Source organism: Rhyacophila brunnea, unplaced genomic scaffold, assembly GCF_057557595.1.
Source record: "Rhyacophila brunnea isolate RB1 unplaced genomic scaffold, BYU_Rbru_1.0 scaffold_2, whole genome shotgun sequence".
Lineage (NCBI taxonomy): Eukaryota > Metazoa > Arthropoda > Insecta > Trichoptera > Rhyacophilidae > Rhyacophila > Rhyacophila brunnea.
The window spans coordinates 6,516,371-6,540,640 of record NW_028232859.1 but is presented as its reverse complement, the minus strand read 5'-3'; the positions used below and the strand labels follow the sequence as shown (position 1 = coordinate 6,540,640).

At 33.6% G+C, this 24,270-nt stretch overlaps 1 protein-coding gene across 2 annotated transcripts in view; it reads right to left on the bottom strand.

Annotated features, from left to right (window-relative positions):
- The window catches only part of crb (cell polarity complex component crumbs), a 99,950-nt gene extending 75,740 nt beyond the window's left edge, over positions 1-24,210 (bottom strand). For both annotated transcript variants that reach the window (XM_085947107.1, XM_085947108.1), the window contains exon 1: positions 24,071-24,210. In XM_085947107.1, the coding sequence (XP_085803233.1) occupies positions 24,071-24,104 (34 nt within the window). In that variant the 5' untranslated portion in view covers positions 24,105-24,210. The remainder of the gene's footprint in view (positions 1-24,070) is intronic.
- Positions 24,211-24,270: the final 60 nt, after the last annotated feature.

Genomic DNA, 24,270 nt, shown 5'->3' with positions numbered 1-24,270 from the left:
CACCGACAAAAGGCTCGTAGTGCCGCTGAATGACGCGGGGGTGGTATCAAGCCCCGGAAAACACTACTGACCGTCAGCTAAGTCATTCAAGTTATGTTCTTCAACCACGAGGTCTAAGAAGGATAAAGAATAACAATTATATATAATACAGCGGCCTCTTGATTTAATTTTTTGAATGTCATGCGGAATAAAAGAGTTTTCTTCCATAAATACGATATAGATCATTGGTGGAACTAAAAATCGTCTTACAGCAATGATAACGTTCTTTGTCAGCGAGCGCTACACGGGCATTGTTGTAGCGGTCGAAATTATAATTTTGCTACCTCATTTTTACATCTTGAGAGATTTTACCAAGGAACACAAAAACAATTTATTTTATTTTACAGATTAAGTGTAGTAGTAGTTACTAGTTATTGTAACTATCTTGAATTATATTGTTTTATGTTAACAATTATTTCCTTATTAAATTCCTAATAACTATTCATTATGGAAATATCATTAGGTGTTCGCTTTGTTCAGCTTAAATACATAAATGCGATTAAGATAATGTTTTTTTTCCGATAAGCTAGGGAAAATGCATTTGATTTATTTTGTACAGTTGATTTCTTAGAAGTTTATTTAATTAGGTATTATCTATTCAAAAATTCAATAAAATATTTGTCTGTAGGTATAAAGAAATATCTGTAGTATTGAATTTCTTTACTAGTTGACAATGTCCCTCTGAAGCAGACGAACTGATCCAATAGAACATTTAAAAAAAATGGAATATACCTACTTACCTACTTACTTACTAAATATTATGTTTTATTTAATTATTAATACAATGCATTTCCAAAATGAATAAAATTGACAGTTAACATGAAAAAAATACCTATTATCTATTAAATATAATATTTCTGTGAGTTACTGCTTTTACTAGGTGCGCTTCTTTATTACATTTGCATTAAAATAATATTGTCTCTGTAAGTACTGTGCAATTCGTGGCTGCTGAACCATAAAATTAAATGTTTTCACGATTGTCTCGAAACTGTATTTTTTCAAAAATAAGTAAGTAAATCTGTCACAATAATCCAGACATTTTCTTATACTGGCCAATCTGTGAGTACCTAGTTATTAATTAATTCCAATTTCTCTAAGACAATTCTATTGGATTTCTATGGAATTCTTAGTGTTCTACGCTCGTTGTACAACTCTCATGGTTGCTACCTACCTATATGTATATATAAAATAATTTATTAACATCAACACTGAGCTCGATTACATCGGTATGATAATATTTTCAGGTATAAAACTGCACATGTGTTTTATATCAATATAATCGGGGAAACACTTGCCACCCCACTTGAACACGCAAGGGGATGTTAATATTGTTAACAATGGAACTGCTCCCTCTCAAACTATGGAGCGCGTAGCGTGGTTACCATTTATGTGTAAACTTTATCATGAGAATACGTATCTGGTAAAAATAAAATGGTACCTACTCGCAAACGAACCTCCTCATAGATATCTGGGTAGCGGGGCTTTTTAACGTAACATTTAACTCCAAAAGCAATAAAAAAGTGATAAATATGACATAACGTAATATTCAGACACTTAATTATCCCGGGAAATTAGCTGTTCGTGATATGTTTTTAATACGGCCGCCCATGACCGTGTTAACCGCGAGCTGTCAAATGTAGTTGAGTAACACAGTTAACACGAATTACTTAATTCCAAATGTATCCCATAACGTGTTAACTGTACTAACAATAATTATTGTAGATAACCATATTGTTTATGAAATTGCTACGAGTGACATATTTTTGTTATTTTGGAGCAATAAAAAACCCCGAGAACGTGTTAACCGTATTACATATTTAGAATAGCCCTGCTGTCATATAAAAGTAAACAGATGAATGTTATTGCAAAATTAGACAATATACATACACTACATCTATAACCACGGTCATTATTGGAAATCTGCGTTCATGTATTTACAGAATTGTGCTAACGCGTTTTGCAGGTGTCCGCATATTGTATTTTTTAAGATGCGAAAATATCTTTGACCAATTATGCTAACGTATCCACTTTACTATGTTTATACGATGGAGTCTTCTGGTAGGTAGGTATTTATGTCGAAGCCCAAAACTGTTTAAAAACGCGAAACAATCAAAACGCGTTTTATGAAGAGTGCATCGCATTTGTTTGTGTAGCTTTTAGCATTAAACGCATCCACTTGGAAAAATAAATATTTTCCTATTATCAATATGCAATACTCTACAATTTAAACTGGCTGTTAGATTCTATCAGGATATGAATTGTTTCCAAGCATTTTCATTTATATTTTCTATGTTGTGTAATGTTCAAAATGAACATAACTAATTTTCATACCGCTGGCAACCCCGACGATTATCTATGGTCACGTCGATGGAGCGTACGCGATTTGACAGATGCCGCTGATGGAATTTCCGGCCGCAACGGACGTCGCGAGGTGTGGAACAAGTAACTGGGCTTTTTGATTCTGACTGTCGTCTAGTATAGTCGTGCTCCGCTTGAGTTTTACCCAACATTTATAATGGACGTCACTTAACGGAGCACGATTGCAGCCGCAGTGCTTGAAGCCTCTGGTCGTTCCAGTTTGGTATTTTAAAACTATTATTTGATTCACAACTCGTCCAATGTTTCTTTACAAACTTAGCTGCTTGCATTTATTTTAGTATTTCCAAATTTCAATATCGAGCCGCTTAATAACCTTTAAATGTATTTCTAATCTCTTGCTTTGACGATAATATAGTTTCTGTCAAGTATATAAATTGCTCTTTTATTTATTGATCCCACTTTATTCCACACTGTTAAATATTTATAATCTTTCACGGTCTCAAGATCGTGTGGCGCCCAGGACTTTATTATGTACATCTTAAACCATCGATTGCACGTGCCTTCAGCCGTGTAATCCCTTGTATTCTAATTAAATTTTACAGTTGTCAGTTGCGAGGTTGCAGAAGTAATTATTGGTCGGCTTGAAAGAGATCAGGTAACTCATGGCCCTTGTTCCTCTTGTGTCTCATGCTCTCCTTGCTATTTAACTCTACTTTTATCCTACTTAGAAACCCTTTTATTTTGTGATTGTGACGACAAAGATCACAATCACAAAATACTAATAAATCAGTTGACATAGGTAAGTATCCAAAGATTTTCATCACAATGGTGGTATTAATAAAAACCAAATACCTAATACGAATGTTTTATAATAATAGGAATATCAATCGCGCATTTGAAATAATAAATAACAGAAATAATAATTTTTACTACAAATTATGTTTTATTTTTTAATATGATTATGCCATTTTAATAAAAGTTCAAATAACACTGAAAACCAAGGATCGGTATGCACTTACGGCCCTTGCAGGTCGATATGGGTAGATGCGTGTTACAATGTGTTACATTTAGGGATTGGTTAATTTCACGTGTCCCGTCAGTCACAGTCACACAAAGCATATTCACATTACGAACTCAAGTGGCAGCCGTAAGCAAAAACAGAAAAAAAATGTTCATGGGGGAGATATAATGCTTCCAGCCGTAGCACCATATTATTGGACAACGCAAGGTATATTTTTATTAATTTGTCAACCCATGGTAACTTAGATAACATAATGTGGTTATGGTAAACCTCTCTCCTTCTTATATTATTAGGATGTAGTTAGGTACTTCGTCTCCATAATTATTATTCTCTGCATAATAAATTATGAGTGAACATACAAATTTATAAATGCATCTCAGACTAATTAGAGACATAATTTACTCCTTTGGTCAGTTAGGCACAATATTTAGGTGCAATGCACATTGAAATTTAACTCGACACTAATATGGGCAATATGGTCAGCAACAGCAATATAATATCATAACCGTCTGTAATGTTGCAAGACTTCCCGCGCACAGTGATGCGACACGACCTCCTGTCAAAACGGATAAACATCATTGTACATCTGACAAATAGGCAGTGATTAGCATTTATCGGAAATATTGGGAACATTCATTACCAGTTAGAAATATACGAATGTATCCAGCCAAGTCCAGCCACACACTGAAAATCGACTCGACTGGGATGTAGTCATACATCAAAACTGGGTGTAATGTTGCAGTTTTCTTCCGTGCATTTAGGTGAGGATATGCCGAGACAGTGACGTCACGCGGTTAGACGAAATTAATTAAAAAGCAGCTCCTGCACATGTGCCAGATTCGATCTGTATGTGGAGGTACATTAAATTACATGCGTTTTGTGAATCAACAAAATCACACCAACATATTCGACGTATTGCAGTATGTTTAGATGTGCGACCCGGCTTACAACCAAATATGTTGCTGTCGAGACGAGTTTGTATGAGGAGGCACATCAACTGTATCCCCACCCGTTTCAACAAGTAATTTTTACAGTATGTTCAATGGTAATATCAAACAATAGACAGACTGACAAATTATTTCATAGAAAATAATATATTATATACATCAAGATAGTGTCAAAGTGTAGGTATGTATATACCAAATAAAGAAAATAAGAGAAAATGTAGACATTTATAAAAAAGAAAATTTGCGACAAGTGATTACATATTAGATAGGCATGTACTACGTTAAATTGTACCGTTTACATTATGTCTAGTCAAGAGTCCAATGTCAGTTTAATCAATGAATGAGAGGATTTTGCTAAAAGTGACACATTCAAAATGAAAACAAAGCCGTGAGAAACGACCCAATCCCGCGGACTTAGCTGCGGAAGCATGTCACGAGAAATTCATTTTTACAACGATTTTCTTAGTAGATACTTACTTAAAAAAAATAACGGAAATGGCTCTAAAATGTTCATGTAAGAATTGTAAGAAGTAATATCTACCAATAGCATTCACTGTGAGCTCAGATTGAATTAGTGTGAGCATGTAACATCAATCAGCATACCTAAATCATACATAATTAGAGATGACAAAATACGTACACGCGGAAATTGATGCAATCTTACCAAGAATAAATTTGATAATATAATGGTGGCAGTTCTGTGAGGCTGTATCTAATCGAGGTTCATGTCGAGTGTGCTATTTATATGTGCATTTAAAAGCACCGGAAAAGAAGTCATTTACCCATTTGGAGGTTAAATTAAGCATTCAGTAAATATCTTCGTATGCCTTGCAATGTGGGTATTTCATCAGGTGGGTGGCGTATTAATTCTATTCGGAGGACCACTCCCTGCGGAAGCTATGACTAGAGAGACGCTGTTATAATTGAGGTGCTGAGGATTAAATGATTAATGGCGACATATTATCTTTAATATATATGGAAGAAGTTTTCATAGCGATATAACAACACACCAATTTATCTGTTCGTCAAACAGTGTGTAATTGCTTTCTATGAAAAGTTATACCAAAACATTTTGATAGCAATGTATCTAATCTGAATGCTTTGGCCTAAGTTATGCTCCTTCAAATACTAAAAAAGCATTATTAACAAACACAAAGAAATATCAATAAGTATACATTTTTAGTGTGTTTGTGAAAAGGGGACTCATTTACAGAAAGTTAAAATCACAGTGTACAATTTAAGATTGCATATTTTACTTTGAAGTCAAACTACCGAACATACATTCGTTCAATCCTCAGCATTTCAGCTATTGTTGTATATTCTACTATGTCCATATGACATAAGTAGGTACTGCAATTAGGAGAGTGGCCACTTTATAGGCGAAATCAAATATATTGTCATATCAATATAAATATTGTCAAGATGTCAGATTATAATACATTATTATATACAATATACACGGTGTCTGGCAAAATACAATACAGAAAGAAGATAGAACCTACTCTCTTCAGCTAAGTAAAATGTCGCCTAAATCGTTATTTTACACAACATTGTTCGCGTCAATATGAAGCCAAATAAAATCATAAAACGGGCAAAGCGAAAATAGTGACTCGGTTACATTCGACTGTGTTTAGGAAAAAGGGCGTAACCCTCAATTTTTCGAAAAGTGCTTTTATTAGATATTTACAATGTATGTAACTAAATTCATGTTCTGTAAAAAGGAAGTAAGCCGCAAATGCCAAATTATTATCTAAATTCAGGTTTTAATTGAGTTTTAATTAAGTTTTGATTTAGGGAAAAAAGCATTTAGGTACCCTCAATTTTAGTGATATTTTGTAATAATGTATTTAATTATCATTATTCATTATTCATTCTGGCAGAAGACACTAATTCGAAAAAATGACGTATTGAGATAGTTATACCAAAATGTTCCTTATTTCAAACTTTACCGTCTGGAAACCTTCTTAATAAATAAACAGTCTTTATTTTAAAGTCATCCTTTTTACGATTACTTAATAAACTCACATGATAGACCATTTCAAACATTTTAACAACTTCAAAGTCAAATTACTCAAAACTAGTATTCTCCAGTTAGTGTGTTCTGCCAGAACAGAGACGAAATCATCAATCATCTTGCACCCAATGTCTGTGCCTATTTTTTTTTTAAATATTGAACCAAAATTCTGAACTTGAATTGAACCATTCAAAAAACGTTTTTTGCCTCTCCTAATTTGTTCTGTAAGCGTTACGCCATTTTTCCTACACACGGTCGAATATTTACATCGAATTATTATGGATAAGATTTCATGTCATTTATAAATTATACGACTACAAAAATAAACGTTTTTATTGCTTATTATATCTACCTACCCACCCATCTATCGTTCAAGCTAGTCACGAATTCATTTAGTTTACGGACAGTGGATAACTAATTCAATAATGATAATTATATTATTTCAGGTTTTTAACTCATTGACATTAAAATAGGTTTCACCAAAAATACATAGATGAAATCAAGTCTCTCATAGTATTAATTTATTATGATGTAATATTGTTAAAGCTAAATAAAATTTATCGTCGATGTGTAAAGATCATCGCTGGAGAGATCGCATCATTCGATTGTACCAGGAAATACAAAGCAGTTGGTGTTCTGTGAACGGTATCCGCAAAATATTAAAAGACCGAAGGACGACCGAGGGCCATATAATATAATCGATGATGAGATACCTGCTCTGTATGTGGTAAAGAAAGTCGAAGAACAGAGAAGAATGGAGACAACAAGGAGGCCTTCGTCCAGCAGTGTATCGAGCAGTAGCGAAGGGTGGAGGTAGGCTGTTAAGATCCGCCATAAATAGTGCACATTGAACTTTGTTATTCATACGTATTTGTTTTATTGAACTAAGACTATAATTTACAGACGGTGTTGGTTAGTTTTTAAAAATCAATTAAGCCCTGCCTAACCAAACCATAATAGTTTTGGTATGCTTTGGGCGATACGACAAAATTGTCCTTACTTTTTCATTCAAACTTATTAATTTTCGTTGGATTAAGAATATAATATATTACTTACACATATTATTGTTGTTTCATTTTTTTTAAATTCACTAAGCCCTGCCTAAACCCAACTAAAATAGTTAAAAAATAGTATTCTATCTATAAAATGTCCAAAGATATGTATGATTTAATTGCATAATTTTAGATTTTTTATAGTGAGATGAGTATTTTTTCACTATTATCTATTATGGCTTGGTTTCGTAGGGTTTAATTGAATTTAAAAAACTAACTAACACCATCTGTAAATTGTAGTTGTATTTCAATGAAAACAAAAATACATGTGTTTGACAAAGTTTAGTGTGCACTATTTATGGCGGATATTAACAGCCAACCTCCACCCTTCGCCACTGGTATCAAGCATAGCTGGGTTGATCACAACAATGACATAAAAATAAGAACTTGTATCTAATATGGTGATATTTATAATATAATATACCTAACGATGTGCTTGTCATTAAATTTGTGGTAGGTATACATTTTGGATAATATTATTTTTAATTCAAATTAACAATATTTAAATAGCAAGTTGTTCGCACAGCTGGGAACGTGAAGCATTGTTAATGAATTCTATTTACATTGTATTATAAAACCCATCAAATAAGACGGCACGCTTCAATAAAACCTTTCACATTTACCAACAGTGTTGTGATCAGCAACAAAAAAATCTGTGCTCTATGCCGAGATAACAATAAATTCAGCTAATATAATAAGATTAAATAAAATTATGTGAAGCAACAGGCCGCGGCCGAATCGCGGGCGGCTTTCACGTGACGGAGAAAGAAAACCATCGCGAGTTTCCTTTTCCATTGTTCGACGTGAAGTTTTAATTGCCGAGCATGTAGTTGGCACACCGTAATGAGTGATGGATCGGCTCTGAGACAATACTGAAAGGTGTAGATGGGAATCGAGACATTTGACTCGAATTTGAAGCAACTACTGTATACAGAAGGGCATGCATGAAGCACACAGGGCGGCTAACTTTACTGGCGATGGTACCTATAATCATTTTTGAAAATCGGTCGAAACCATTGATATACTACTAGATGAGCAGTTCCCATACAAGTGTCATTTTAAAAATGTACCACAAAAGATATAACGAATATCGTCTTATAATATTTCCTTGTAGGTATAATGCGTTAAGACCGTTAACATGGATTCCCGAATTTCACCCGTATTGCCCTGGCTGTAAAACTAAATTTGCGTTCTTGGAATAGTGAACCTAAGGGTGTCTGCAACGCCAAACAGACAGAGCAAGTCGTCATGCGCTGACTATTAGTTAGAGTAAGATGCAAGCTAGACCGGGCTTACTCAGTAAGTTTTAACAAAGGCCGACTCGCTGAAAATCGGGCGTCATTTTAAGAAGCATATGATTCATCCAGTAGTATATCAATGGTCGAAACCCATCAGGCCGCATCACAAATGACATAAAGCATTCAAGCCGAATGGAGTTTTCATGGTCAGCACTTCGACGAAGAGACGAGACATAAAAACGATAATGTTACAATAATTGGATTAAATTAGAAAATTGAATAAATTTAAATTAATATCTGTTAATAATTAGCGTGGGTAAATATTTACTTATCTGGCTACGTATTTTTTCTGACTTACGTGCGTAATAAATGTGAACTCTGTTGTTATATAGGTAGTATTGACATGTTTCGACATATCGGTAACATCATGAGTTTTTAAACTGATTGGTAATGCCAATTGGGAGAGCAATAGCTGTGTTCAACAAAATCGCTTTGGATATTGATGTTATTTCACGTACGTGAGGGTAAGTTTAGGGCTCAGGCGGACGTTGTTTTATAAAATCTTAAAATATGGTCTATTCAGTCGTTGTAGTTCTATGAACTTTTTTTATGATTAATGTTAATATGCTGTGAATACATATATAGTTTTAATTTAACTCGCCTGCTGATCGACCCATTCGTGAATCAGCCATTTTTTTCTACGTCAAAATTATACGTAATCAACATACGAACGTAAAAATATCAAAAATAAATGATACATTTAACTAGAGACCTAAAGGGTTGGGTAAATATTTTGGTAGTGCGAAGTGACACATATTTACCATTCCCACGCTCGCCACTGTTGGTGTAGATTTGACCATTTAATATGAGAGGCAGATGAAAATTGAAATGACATATTCGTGGTTAAAAATACTAAAGGGCTCGTCATAAAGTTATAATGTTTTTAATCTAATATCTAATACAACCCAATAGATTTTAGTTTCCGATAGTATATAAATGTTTTAGACACGTGATACGCAGTGGAAAACAGCAACTAATCAATCACACAGTGATGAAAGCGGCGACAAAGGTGGACATCACTTTGATGACTACACAATATAAATAATGGCACTCAAAGACAAATTACAGATTATGCCAATAAAGTATACGATACCATAATTTTGTTCCCACCGTGGAGCCGGATTGGTGAGGTGTGCATCTGCTCGGTGGGTTTCGGGTTAGAATTTCGCTGCCCTGATACAATTCGCGAGTAGCGATTTTCAATCAATATATTATTTTATATTCAGATGCAAGGTACGGACTAAAGGAATCTGAACGTATGTCTAAAAACCACAGAACAGATTAACATTGGCCATAGATAGACCAAGACATTGAATGAAGTTTTGGTTTATGACCTAATCACGACATGCCATAAAACGACAGAAATTCAAAACCTCCGGAATGTCATCAAATATTAACAATACTGAATGCGCGTTTAGTTTACGTGATAAACTTTAATGCATAGATAAATATATTGAAAATAAGATAATTATTATTCTTGAACACTGTTTATCCCATATTTCTGAATCGTACATTCTTAGAGCCACGCCCAGAAGGTAACACCCCCCCCCCCCCATATGTTTGTGTTCCCCGCTAAACTGAAGAATTTTATATAAAAAAAAGTATTGTCTCCAAACTGTAGTGTAGACGTATATCACGTATATATGTAGTGTAGACGTATATCACGTATATATGCCTCGCCTCGTTTTGGAGTGGAAACTTTGTACCTACATAGTTGTAGGTAATAATATTGCCGACCACTAGGTATGAGATCATAGTTTTCATACTACCTAAGAGTAGATGGATATCTACATAGATACGTAGTAACAAACATGCTTCTCGAAGTACTGTCAAGGATTCAAATCTAACCGCAAATGTATTCCGCTATTTCCATTGATTCGGTTTCCTATCCTAGGTTAACAAACTTACAATAAATTATCGACTAAATCGATTCGAAAACGGAAAGTAATTCACAATATTATATTATTAGGTGAGCCCAGTAAGGGTTGATATACCAGACAGCATTTAAAATCCCGGGAATAATATTCTCTATCGCAGTCAGGGATTCCGGGATTGATGGAAACAAAATACCTACATTTTCCCCATCTTTTCGATGTTTGAAACATTTGTAATTTCAATCACTACGAACTTTTGCATATAAAAACATAGAGAAATATAGATAGGTATAACGTTTAGTGTAATGGTTTTATTATGATTTAGAAGGTACCTAAACAATATATACTTATTTGTTTTAAATATATTTTATCTGTCTGTCTGGAACGCATCAGTTGTCTCTCTGACGCACTTACAATTGCATGCGAGAGAGTTTGTGTCATTGTTGCGCGATCGCATAAATATAACACCCACGTTTCATCCCTATATCATGCGTTGCACTTAATCGCTTAGTTACGTATATGCATTTAGCTAACACGCTTCTTAAGCCATTCACTATATCGTATCCACTGTCCGGACAATTGTACGTACGCAGTTGACCGTATCACAGTTGACCGCGAGATGTGGTAGCAGATATCAAGTTGATGTCAAAAAATTAGGGCAGAAGAAAATAGTGAACGGCGAAATGCATTACATACAGTATTTTGCCGTTATTAAATTGTTTACCTGTAACTGGAATTTCGAGACCAACAAATCAAGCGGGATTAACTACCCAGCGCCTAGTGCTTCCTTGGATCAACAGAATTTTGTAATATTTTTCGCCCGACATTATGTACATAAGTGGGTACCTGGGTACTTACATATCCGATATTACTTATTATATTTTTCTTTTTATCCGTCAAAAATGACAGCGGATACTACGGTTCTACCGCATCGCTCATTCAAGATTATTCCAAGTCATAAATTTCACGCGGAAGTCACAAATATAATGCAGATTCATTCGTCGCCTCGATATAAAAAAAAAACAAATTAAGTCTTCTGAGTTTTATTCATTACGCAAGAACCGAACCGGAAATCGTGCGGATTTGATAAAGACTAAAGCGAACCTGCGCCACGAAGTTAACTGCGAGACATACCCTAAGCGACAATGCACAAATAATAATTTTCAGTGAAAGAAAAATCCAAGCAATAAAGTGTTTTCAGCAAATGTCTAGAATAACAATATCTTCGTATGCAAGAAATAATCTAGTAGAAGTAGACTGTCGTACCTACAGAGATTTCCTCAGGGGAGCGGATGGATAGTTTGAAATGACCCTATAGTACGGCGTTCCAGCTTTCATGGTGGGCGGTAGGGGTTTTAAAAACATTATTTCATTATGTTTTCATAAAATTCCCCGTGACAATTTAAATTTCAGAAAATATACTATTTATAATAAAAAAATGCCTGTCTTATATCCAAATATGTGGAAAATGATATTCAGTTTATTGATACCTTTCTCTGCCTCATATCTTGTGGAATCAAGCTTTAATGCTGTTAATCATATTATGACCTAAGAAAGAAACCGCCTGAATTTTTCCGAAAGAAGATACCTTCGTTTGTTCCTCACAAAAATTGAGCCAGATATCCAGTATTTAGTTTCGCAGCATCAGCCTCGGGGATATCATTAAAAATTTAATTAAATAAATGTAATTTTCATCAGATTTCATGCTTATATGTGTGCAAAGTATAAATAAAAAGATAGATTTAACTGCAGTAACTTGTTTTACAAATATTCTGCTAAACTTAGCGAAGTCTGACATAAAGTATTTGGTAAGTAATTATTGTTATATGCTTTAACTTGCTGTAACTCTGCTTTATAAATTTTATAAAGTAAAGTTGCTTCCCTACTTTATAAATAACTATTACTGTTTAACCGGTGGGCGGTTAGAAAATTTTACCACCAACAGAGATACAATAGGGGGCAGTAGGCATAAAAATGTTGACTACCCCTGGTGTACACGAACTTGATATTCAATCCAAATAACTATTAAGTGTCACCATAGTTTATTATGTTTAATACACGCGGTCGTATTGCGTACGTGGGGAAAGACCCGGAAGTAATTCAATTTCTTCTTCTCTTCTTCTTGGTGCTACATTATATGGGTTTTGGCCTATTCTAGCATCAGCCTCTATTCAGGTCTGTCCAAAACCGATTCCCTCCAGTTTTGGACGCCGACGGTCTTTAAATCCAACTTTATACTATCCTTACATCTTGTATAAGGCCGACTAGGTCTTTTTTGCCTTCCATAATATAGGTGATGACCATAATCTGAGGTTTTCTTGTAAGAGTGGGTACTAATAACAGAATAATTCACAAATCTATTTTTTAGTCGCTATGTTTTTTTCCCGATTGTATTGACAGTAAGATAGATTTTATTAATTTCAGATTTTCTATGTTAACTATGTACCTTTTGTTTTTATTACACAATTGTATAAATATCCAAGTGGGGAAAACCGGTCATGTGGGTCTATTCTATACCTATCGAACACTAACTTGATAAATAGTATCAAACTTAGGGTAGGTTTGTATCAAAATATTAGCACTTATTGTAACAATTACACGAAGCTGGTTTTTATTGTTGCAATAAGTGCGATATTTTAACAGCAGCAAGATAGGTGCTGTTAAAATATAGCACTTATTGCAACAATAAAAACCAACTTCGTGTAATTGTTACAATACGTGCTAATATTTTGATACAAACCTACCCTAAGTTTGATAATATTTATCACTTTATCACTTTAGCGGTCGATAAGCATAGAATAGACCCACTGATTGTTATTCAATTATGTTGATAATTGTAATAAATTAATATACTTAATCTTTTTTCCACCATGAAGTGATTATAATCCCCTCCTCCCCAGTTGTGTAGTTAGTCTCTAAACCTAAAGCCATGGTGCGGGTTCAATTTAGCGGATATAAAAATACATGTTGATTTTTTAATGTGTGGAATCCAATGGATTGGGCAAATAGTTAGTAAGTAATATCTATTCCTCGTAAAAAAAATCTTGCTACTCTGGAAAGCACATGACGTGTTCTGGTTAGTAGCATAAAAATAGTAGTTTACTTTTTACTTTACCTAGGTAGGTTTTTTTTTTTAACTCGTCATGTATTTCGACTAACTTGCGTTGTAGATTTAAACTAAATTTGATAGTTACTTTGACGTTGTTCACTGTCAATCAAGTACCTTCCTATCCACAAAAAAATCAGTTTCCCAGATTTAAGTAAAGAAAGAACTGATCTTGTAATTATTGTTACAATAGCATTTACCAAAACACCTACACTTTTCACTAAAACGGCACGGAAGATCATATCTTGCATCATGGTGACCCTAATGACCACCATAACGATAACTAACTACCAGAGGAAAATTCACACGGACGCGCCTTGACGAGAAAAACAAAAGAGAAGAAAATAATATGTAAACTGATATTTTCTTTGATAGCTTTGTATACCAATATATCATAATAAAAGCATTTTAAATCCTACCAACCTCTTTACCACCGATTTATATAGTGATATAGTAGACACCCTCTGTCGCCAATTATTCACAAACCGATAAATGTCATCATCATAGGTGCTACATAAAGACATTTGACATTAATATGAGGGAGTCTTATGAAAATTGAGTAATTAATGATTTAATACATAAAAAAAACAATTTGTACCTATATATTAATTGAAATGGTGTTTACGAGGAGACTTCCATTATAATAGTTTTGAAACAAAGTTATTTTTATTAATTCTATTTAAATTTACAGCTGTTTCGGTTATAGTCGATCGTTCCGAAGATGGGTTTATAGCCCGAAACAGCTGTCAACATAATATAAATAACTCAATTAAGTAGAATTCACAAAAGTAACTTTGTTTCAAAACCATAACAATATGTGTATTATTTATACCTAGCCGTCGCATTTGTCTCGGCTTTTCAATACGAATGACACGCGTTTGAAAGGTTTGTGATTGTTCATAAAAATGCATATACATATTGCTACTCCAATCATTTCAGAATAGTCTGTTTCCCAAGTTCAGTTATCATTGCCGCGTATCGCCATAATCCGCAATTGAATCCTTAATTCGAAATGAAATGCAGCTACTTTAAACGGTAGCGGGTAGGTAGACCATGGGTCCCTCTATCCAAGCTTAATTTTCATACATTTAGTCTAGTAAAGATCTTATTCACAATTTCAATTTTAATTTTAATTTATTTTACATATTGTGGACATTACAAATTATAAGTTTAAGACGTTCACAACATGACATTTAGAAACAAAGAAATATTATTAAAACAGTATTATGTAATACTGTAATAATGCAATATTAAGTTATTCTACAGTATAAATGTGTAAATACAAAAAATATTAAGGGGGGACATGCTCGTCGAAGGTCAAAATTGAGTTTTTATTGTATTTTCAAACCATGATCCTGGACACTCCTTAAACGTTGTAGATAATCTATTTACATAATTTTGAAGCCTTATTATCCTTTATAGTTATTTTAAACATTTGATGACTGCATGAAGTATTTTTGTTACATAAAATAGTATTCTTTTAAACCTCTCGCTCTAATGTTTTAGAATATAGTCATATTTCGGTACAGAACTGTGCAGTGGTGTTAAGATTTTTTACATTTATTAATTTTTAAACGCATTTATAAAACCATTAGTATAATTTATTACGAGATAATTTTTGTAAAATATTCACGATAAAAAATTATTTTGATAATCTCTGTGATCCCAAATTTGACAAGAATTAGGCATTTTATTATTCAAAAAATCGGCAAGATTAACACATTTGAAGATGATTCTAAAGACATTTATTATAAGCTATGTCTTTGACCATTCAAGTGTGATAAAAATCCTATGAATAATGATTGCTTTATAATAATTATTGATCTAAGAATAAGGTAGTGTTTTTTTGAAATATGCCATTTCTTTTGCATTCCCTAGTAGTTAAGCTACAACATACGGCCGTAGCCATAAAATGACAAACTATAATTAAAGTAGGGAGTAAAATTATGTTAACGCGCGTGTTTGAACATGTACCTAACCGAATTTTTTTTTATTTTTTTTTAAACGGTACATGTTCAAACACGCGCGTCAATATCATTTTATTCTTTACTTCAATTATAGTTTGTCAATTTATGGCTACGGTCGTATGTTGTAGCTTAACCACTGGGGAATGACAAAAGAAATGGCGTATTTCAAAAAAACACTACCTTATTCTTATGTCAATAATTATTATAAAGCAATCATTATTCATAAAATGTTTATCACACTTGAATGGTCAAAGACATAGCTTATAATAAATATCTTTAGAATCATCTTAAAATGTGTTAATCTTGCCGATTTTTTGAATAATAAAATGCCTAATTCTTGTCAAATTTGGGATCACAGAGATTATCAATATAATTTTTTATCGTGAATATTTTACAAAAATTATCTCGTAATAAATTATGCTAATGGTTATATAAATGCGTTTAAAAATTAATAAATGTAAAAAATCTTAACACCACTGCACAGTTATGTACCGAAATATGACTATATTCTAAAACATTAGAGCGAGAGGTTTAAAAGAATACTATTTTATGTAACAAAAATACTTCATGCAGTCATCAAATGTTTTAAATAACTATAAAGGATAATAAGGCTTCAAAAGTATATAAATAGATCATCTACAACGTTTAAGGAGTGTCCAGGATCATGGTTTGAATATACAATAAAAACTCAATTTTGACCTTCGACGAGCATGTCCCCCCTTAAGTATATAGGTACAAGGAAGTACACCGGATGAGTTAAGCAGACCCTACTTTAAGAATTTATAAAATAACATCCACCTATACTCATTCTCACGTAGATGGAATATATCAACATCCGAAGCAATTTGGTTGAACAGAGTTATTGCCCTCCCAATTGGCATCACCAATGGCAGGTTAGTTCTGCTCCTCGGGAGAACAAACAACTAATGCTCCCGATTTCTAAGATAGTTATCAGGGACACACAAGTCAATATTACCAAGAATGGCAGAGTTCTCATTCACACCACGTATTAGTCGAAAAAAATACGTGGCCAAATATTGATATCGTCTAGCACTTAAACTACAGTATGTAAGCATACCTAAGAGAAAGTCAGTTGGATAAAGCCACGGATAGTATCCATATAACCTCAAATAAAGGAGTCTCAAAAATTCTTTTGAACTTGCTCCACCATAAGGTCATATTTCAACTGATGCGGGGCCCAAATAATCGACCCACTTTCAAGCCGGCTTCTCACTAAGGAATTATAAAGAATTTTTAATACAGTAACATCCGAAAAGACCCGGGAAGTACGCAAGGCGAAGCCCAACATTTGTAGCGCCTTTTTACAAATGATAGCTAAATGATAGCTTACTGTCAAACGTAATGCCAAGATCCCTTACAGATGGTATTCGCGAAAGAACTCTGCCATGCATCGCGTCTAACCAATAATGTTGTGTCTTATGAAAATCAATAAAAACCGGGCTGGTAATATACCTCCATTCTCCGATGCAGTATCTAATCTAGGTCTCAGTATTGCAATATGCACATACATTTTTGTAAAATTCATCATTCTTGAGTTGGTCGAGCGCTTCACGCGTCGGTACCCTGTTTTCTGTTTTCGACACCGATTTTAGCACAATCACTTCGCCGATACGAAAAAAATAATTATGAGTCTGGAAGATTTTAATATTAGCGAGCAACTGCTAATACGATCGGACATCATTACTCATTCTTTTCTGCATATCAATAAGCCGCAAATGTCAATTATAGATGAGACAACGATGAAATATAATGTTCAATCATCCATTTTTAACGTAATATTGTTTTTAAATTCCAATGGATTTATATTTTGTACTATTCCATTTGAGTATCCATTCCATCCATATCCATTTTGTATTATTCCATTCCACTAGAATCCATTAGAATTTAAATTCAAATTCCATCAAGTACCATCGGTCGATAGTATTAATATCATATTGTTTTATTGAGGCGTCTAACAATAAATACCAATTATTAGGTCACACATAATATGGTATAGAAAACTCACGTAAGTACACATTATATTATGTGCAATTTCTCACAATATAATATCATGACTTCTAAAACGCGCCAAAAGCATACAAAAAAAAAATTAAAAAAGATTTAGAGAAACCAATAATTTAACATAATATAAATATGTGTTGACGTGTCTAATTATATGTTTAATATATTTATTATGAAAAGCAGTTTATCAGCTAGAAATTGAAATTTTCTAAAATACGATAGAAAAAAACAAACCAGTTTACGTTTGACGCGCAAAAACGTAATTTAACATTAATATTGAATTGTAGGGTTATCGGTTTTTATAATTAGACACCTCAGTAATTTCCTTGTATGGTCCGTCACCAACACAAAATCACGGTGTCAAGAAATAGTTAACACTATATAGACAGTGGAGTATCAATCCACGCCAGTTAATTTTCATCAGCTCGGGCATACAGGACGCAGGGCAATCGGGTAAAACTAAAATCGGGATTGTTCGCAGCTTATGCGGTTTGGCTACGGTGTATATTTACGAGAGCGTTGGCCGCCTGAGAGTCCTACCAGTGGGTCTATTCTATACATATCGAACACTAAATTGATAAATAGTATCAAACTTAGGGTAGGTTTGTATCAAAATATTAGCACTTATTGTAACAATTACACGAAGTTGGATTTTATTGTTGCAATAAGTGCTATATTTTAACAGCACCTATCTTGCTGCTGTTAAAATATTGCACTTATTGCAACAATAAAAACCAGCTTCGTGTAATTGTTACAATAAGTGCTAATATTTTGATACAAACCTACCCTAAGCTTGATAATATTTATCACTTTATCACTTTAGCGGTCGATAAGCATAGAATAGACCCACAGATATAAGTTCCTCAACCCATATGCCTACCATTCGCGGCATCATTCCTTTAAATTTAAATTTTCGAAGTTTAATTAAATAAGTAGACAAATTGGTAAATAATATAATAGGTAATATGCGGATCAAATACGTTGAAAAAAAAAACATTCTCTATGGTCTATCTTATTAGATCTTATTCCTCATCAGGTCCTTAGGTAGAGTATATGAACAGCACGCGGCGCCCTTAATAATCCCTTTCGTTCGCCAGTCTTCGTCTTTTTGAGTCTTTACAGAACATGCTACCATCCAGTAGCACCGCTGTATGCACCATGTAAATGGTAAGTATTTAACGGCCTTCCAAGACGAAAAAATTCGGTTGGCTTGAAGAAAGGACATGCCAGGTTGACACCCTATTGAGGAAACAAGATACAGTAGCACGCATCTTCGCCTTCGATGTGACGAGAGGCTGCATGGTCCGTTCCCTTATCTCCTAGTTACTTTTTAGTCATATAATATATAATATTATAGTATATCCCTGTAACCGTGCTTTTGTATGCACGGAGAATGCGGGCAGACAAGGAAAGAATCATTTTGGATTTTATATTTCGGTCGACCGTATCCTAGGTGAGAATGGTGAATGATGATTGGAGTGGACAAGAACCTAGGTGTATTGTCCAAGGTAGAAAACGTCTTTTCCAATCTTTCCAGCTCTAAATTGCGAAGGCATCTATCTGCAGAGTAATCAAGGAGTCTGGTTTCATAATTCACAATCAATCAGCGCTCGAAATAGAAAATTTTACGAACCAGAGCGCTTGATAATTTTAAGAAAATATTAACTATATTATACTATACTACATTAATTGTAAATGTGATTTATAAAAATAAGTGTGTTATTTTTTTATTATTTGAAATATCTAGCTCAGACGGTCAAATTAATATTTCCACGAGAGCGAAGCGATAATTTTGTAGATTTTATGAACCGGAACGGCGCTCCGGTCCATTTCGAGCCCTGCAATCAATGGAAATACAAAGTGGTAATGCCCGATTTTGGCGAATGAAAACAAATGTTTTTTTAGACAATTTCAAATAAGATAATCTAAGTATTCTAAGTCATGAATGTAAGTTATGAAATTTAACCATGTTTTCACATACATTTAATATAATATTTTGTGGGTTGCATCTTGTTTATATTGTGATGAATACTGTAATAGATGCGGTACATAAATCGCAGGTAACTACACTTATGTGAAGTTTGACGAACATTTTTCAATTAATTATTAGGTAGATACCTATATAGATTGTGAAACCAAAGCGTTCAATTAAGATTTAATAACATCCCTAACAAGCAGTCACAAAAGAGCGACATGAATCATGTAAATATTGTAAATCAATCAACCTCTCTACCCCTAATAGACATTCTATCATGAAAGAATAATTAGTATTCGAGTCAAAAGTTTCTTATTGGGAACGTAACAATCAATAGGAGGAACTTTAACCCGTGAGTACGTACTCAGTAGATCGATAGGCAACATAATATTGCACAATACCCACACGAAGTCTTTTTGCTGTGAATCTTGCCACAAAAACCGCAGAAAAAACTCAGTCCGCGTAATAGGAACAAACTACATTACGGGTTATATTATTAAAATGTACAGTACGTATACATTCTTGGATATTTGGCCGTTATATAATAACAAAAGGTTTTTTTTACAGGTCGAGAGTGAATTATTAACGGATATATTGTGTGAAAAACAATGAAAGATGATAATCGATCGCAGCCATACGGTAAAGGCCTCTCCAAGGTTATTTTATTATCGAGTTACGGTATTCTAAATACCTGTGCGAAGGATCCATCTCACCTTCAGCAGCGAAGCAATCTATACTAAACTTATAGATTTTCATCTAAACCGAAAAAGATATAGATTATAGATAGAAAACACCAAAAATGTTTAAAAAAAAAACTTGTATACAGATGGAGCTTAAAGATATAAAAGTGATAGCAAAAAGGACCATCAATTTTCATGCAAATATTATGATAATAAAATAAGATACAGCCGTATTTAATTTTTCTGCATACAAAAGTGGCACTTACATCAAACTGAAATTGTCTTTAGCGGTTTTATACGGAAGTCAGAGAAGACTCCACATTGAAGAAAATGCAATATTTTTGGAAAATACAGATTAGAAACATTGAGATAATTTTAGACTAGTTTTATTATTTTAATTGCTATGTATAAAGCTTTTCTTTAAGCACCAAGGTGCATGGTTGCTACACCGGTCCCGTGCAGCTTCGTTTCGGGACAAGGAAGTGTGGCACTAAAATCTTTTCATTCTGACACGTTTATAGCGTCATGGAAGGCAGCCGTGGACAAATTGTGACTGCATATACATGACGGTATGTAAATACTGTTTATTTTTAAACATACAATTTGATACACATTGGTCGTTAGAATATTATAATATAGTATGTGCCATCCACCAAGCTTTATGTAGATACATTACAGCCGTATATTAACGACATTTGTTGCAGCAAACTAATCTGAAGATATCGTATTCAGTTTTTGGGTTGCCATCGTTTCTTCTTCCTCTTTAGTCCTTCTTTCCTCAACGACTCGGGTTAGTTGCACAGGCCATTCTCAAGAGAAAGGGAGGAAGTGGAGATAAAAGGAGGAACTCAAAAATCTAATCCGATAACCAAACAACTGTGGAAGTCTCACTCAAAAGATATACCTACTTAATGAATATGAATGCAAGTATTTTACCATGTTTCACTGAAAACATAGTCTAGACTAGTGGTTCTCACGTGAAATTTAACTGTGGCCGCTCAATTGACATTGACAGTTCTATGGAAACGTCTGGTGGCCACACCAAATTTCACTTTTGTTGTGATTGAAAAAATTGAAGCTAAATTTGATTTACTAAAAAAATGGATCAATTTATTTATAGACAAGTCCATTTAATAAAAGACATTTGAACATTTTAGTACATACATATCTATTTATTTAAAAATAATGCAAATGGAAATTCCTCACTACTCCTTTTTTCCAATGCGAGCCGCATGGCTGCTTCAAAGTTTACATCTGTTAACTGGCTTCGATATTTGTTTTTTTATGAATTGCATTACACTGAACGATATTTCACAGTATACAGTGGTAGGAAAAATCGGCAATATTAATAAAGCAATTGTTGCCAATTCTTTGAATTGGCTTTGTTCTCAGAAACTGACTATTTACACACGATCTCACCACAAAAACATATTATGGATCGTTTGAGCGTGGAAAGAAATTCAAGACAAGTCATGTGTATTAAACCAATTTCATAATTTTATAAATAAATTTTTGAAATATTATTCTGTAAAGGGTTGGTGGCCGCACATGAGAACCACTTGTCTAGACTCTAGGTAATTATTATGACACATTTTATGCAATCGATGGTCCAGAACTCACAATGTCCATATTGAATGGCATGGAGGGTTGTAGATTGTGCACCACTGTGCTGCAGTAATTACTTACATAATAATATGGTACTGATAGACAGAGGATTCTCTGATGATCACAACGTTACTTTAGTGGGCATCTGTATATTTTACTAGGTATAGGTTCCTATTATTCAACATCAAGTGCGATACTACCAAGCGACTGATAATATTGTTATCATTAGAAATTATCAATGGCTGGCTAAAATCCGTAGAAATGAAAGCAAATTTTCAGTAAATTATTCATACTAGGTACGTAATTACCAGGTAGTGATTTCGTAAATCGTGACGTTGACTTGTGTGTCTGTTTTATTATCGGTGAAACACAGGTAGATACAGAGTAGGTACCTGCAATTTAATTCACCTCCAGGGCCGGATTCGCGCTTGATGGGGTTCTAAGCTAATACATATTGGAGCACCCCAAAAACAATAAGTCTATATAATTTAAAAATGTGATGTTTTTTAAATAATATGTTTTTACGTTCGCAAAATCACTTATCATTTCATCAGAATCTCTGTTTTTAACGCACCAGACTTTATTGATATGAGGGCAAGTCGACTTAATCAATTTTGGTACTTACTTTCATATTTTTTTAATTCGTGACAGTGTGGAAAATGGTCGTTTTTATTAGCTATTTTGTTGCAGGTATACATATATTATGTAAGTACGGTGAAAAAATATTTATTGATATTTGAATGTTTGAAAATGTACCTACTTAGAATTGGCTCCCATTTTCTAGCTAGAACTTATAAGTTGCCACATTTGCATATTTCTCTGCAAAACCCTTTTTTATGGATTTTCAAATCGGTTCCGATGTCCCAACTGATTTGTAGACCAGTGATATAATATCCCCATTAGATTCGGCCCAGAGTTCATCGTAAATAAGGGCGGATTGATTTATATTTACAAGATTGTTAAAAAACTATTAACTCAGTGTGATTATTGGAGAAAATTACAAAACAATAAATTGCACTATGTATTGACTAGGTTCTATGAATCACCACAAAGAGCGTTTAATAATATGAGTTGGAGATTGACAATATTCTATTAGAGCGGACGGAACCGGTTCTGATTATTAAACTATTTGGAATAAGTACTACATAATAATATTAGGTACTTATTGTATTTTATTTCAATTTATAATTAGTGGGCCTATTTTTCACTATTCACAATCAATTAAATGTGGACGCTGATATCTACGTATTTATCTATTTGTGAATAATGCAGAACCCATAAAGTAAACAAATATATTATGGACTTTAAAATTCCTATGTTACAATATTAAACCATCCGCGGGAAACTGTCGTGAAATAAGAAAATGATCGTGTTACGTCTATTTCCTTTTGAGAAGCGTAATCAAGAGGAAATACATACTATAAAAAAAATATTTATACCAGGTATAACGTTACATTCAAAAAATGAAAATTTATGAAAATCCACGGTAATAGCAGGATTGCAAAAGAATTTCAATCACAGGTCTTTAAAGAAAATATCAGAAACATAGCATCTAGGTACATACTTAATCATGGCTAGCTTCTTACTAGATTTTTTAACAGATTTTTAATACAGACTGCCAATATGTTTTTTAGTCTGGAAATCTTTCATCACAAAAATAAAAGTTCAACTATTAAAAAGTATTTATTGTAGCCTAACAAAAATCGTGCCCACAGCATTGAACACTACAAAGGAGCTCATTGTTATTATTATAAACCACTATTGTTTACTGCTACAGTAACAAAAATTGTTATATCTATGGAATGATTCATTCACCTGACCCTACCGTTTGTATATAGTTATATACCTACCTATACAATAATTGGCCACGTTCGTTTTTTCATCTATCAGCCAAAAATTAAGAATTAGATCGGGGAAAATAAAATAAAGCAGTGTAAAAATCTTTTTACTAGCCTAGTGTTTCACAATTATAACTACAACGAACAAGGTTATTCGTTGCTCGGAAAATAATTAAAATTTCTTCTATTGTACTAGATCTACCTTCGGTTTGATTTACCTGAGGACGGAATTCCTAGAATACCGCCCACTTTTCGACAATGTTTTTGCTGATTTTGTGAAATATCTGACTGTTTTTAATGAATTATGACTTACCTAATGTTATTACCAATACGCCGAGACATCCCATGTTGTTTAATCACCCGGGTAGCTTCATGGAAATAAAAATAACAAAAAAAACACAAACACGACACAGACTGACAACAGACACCTCAATTAGGTGCCATGATTGAACTGAAGTTTGCAGAAAGTTACGAAAAATCACAGGTTGAATTTAGTATTGCCACAACATAAAT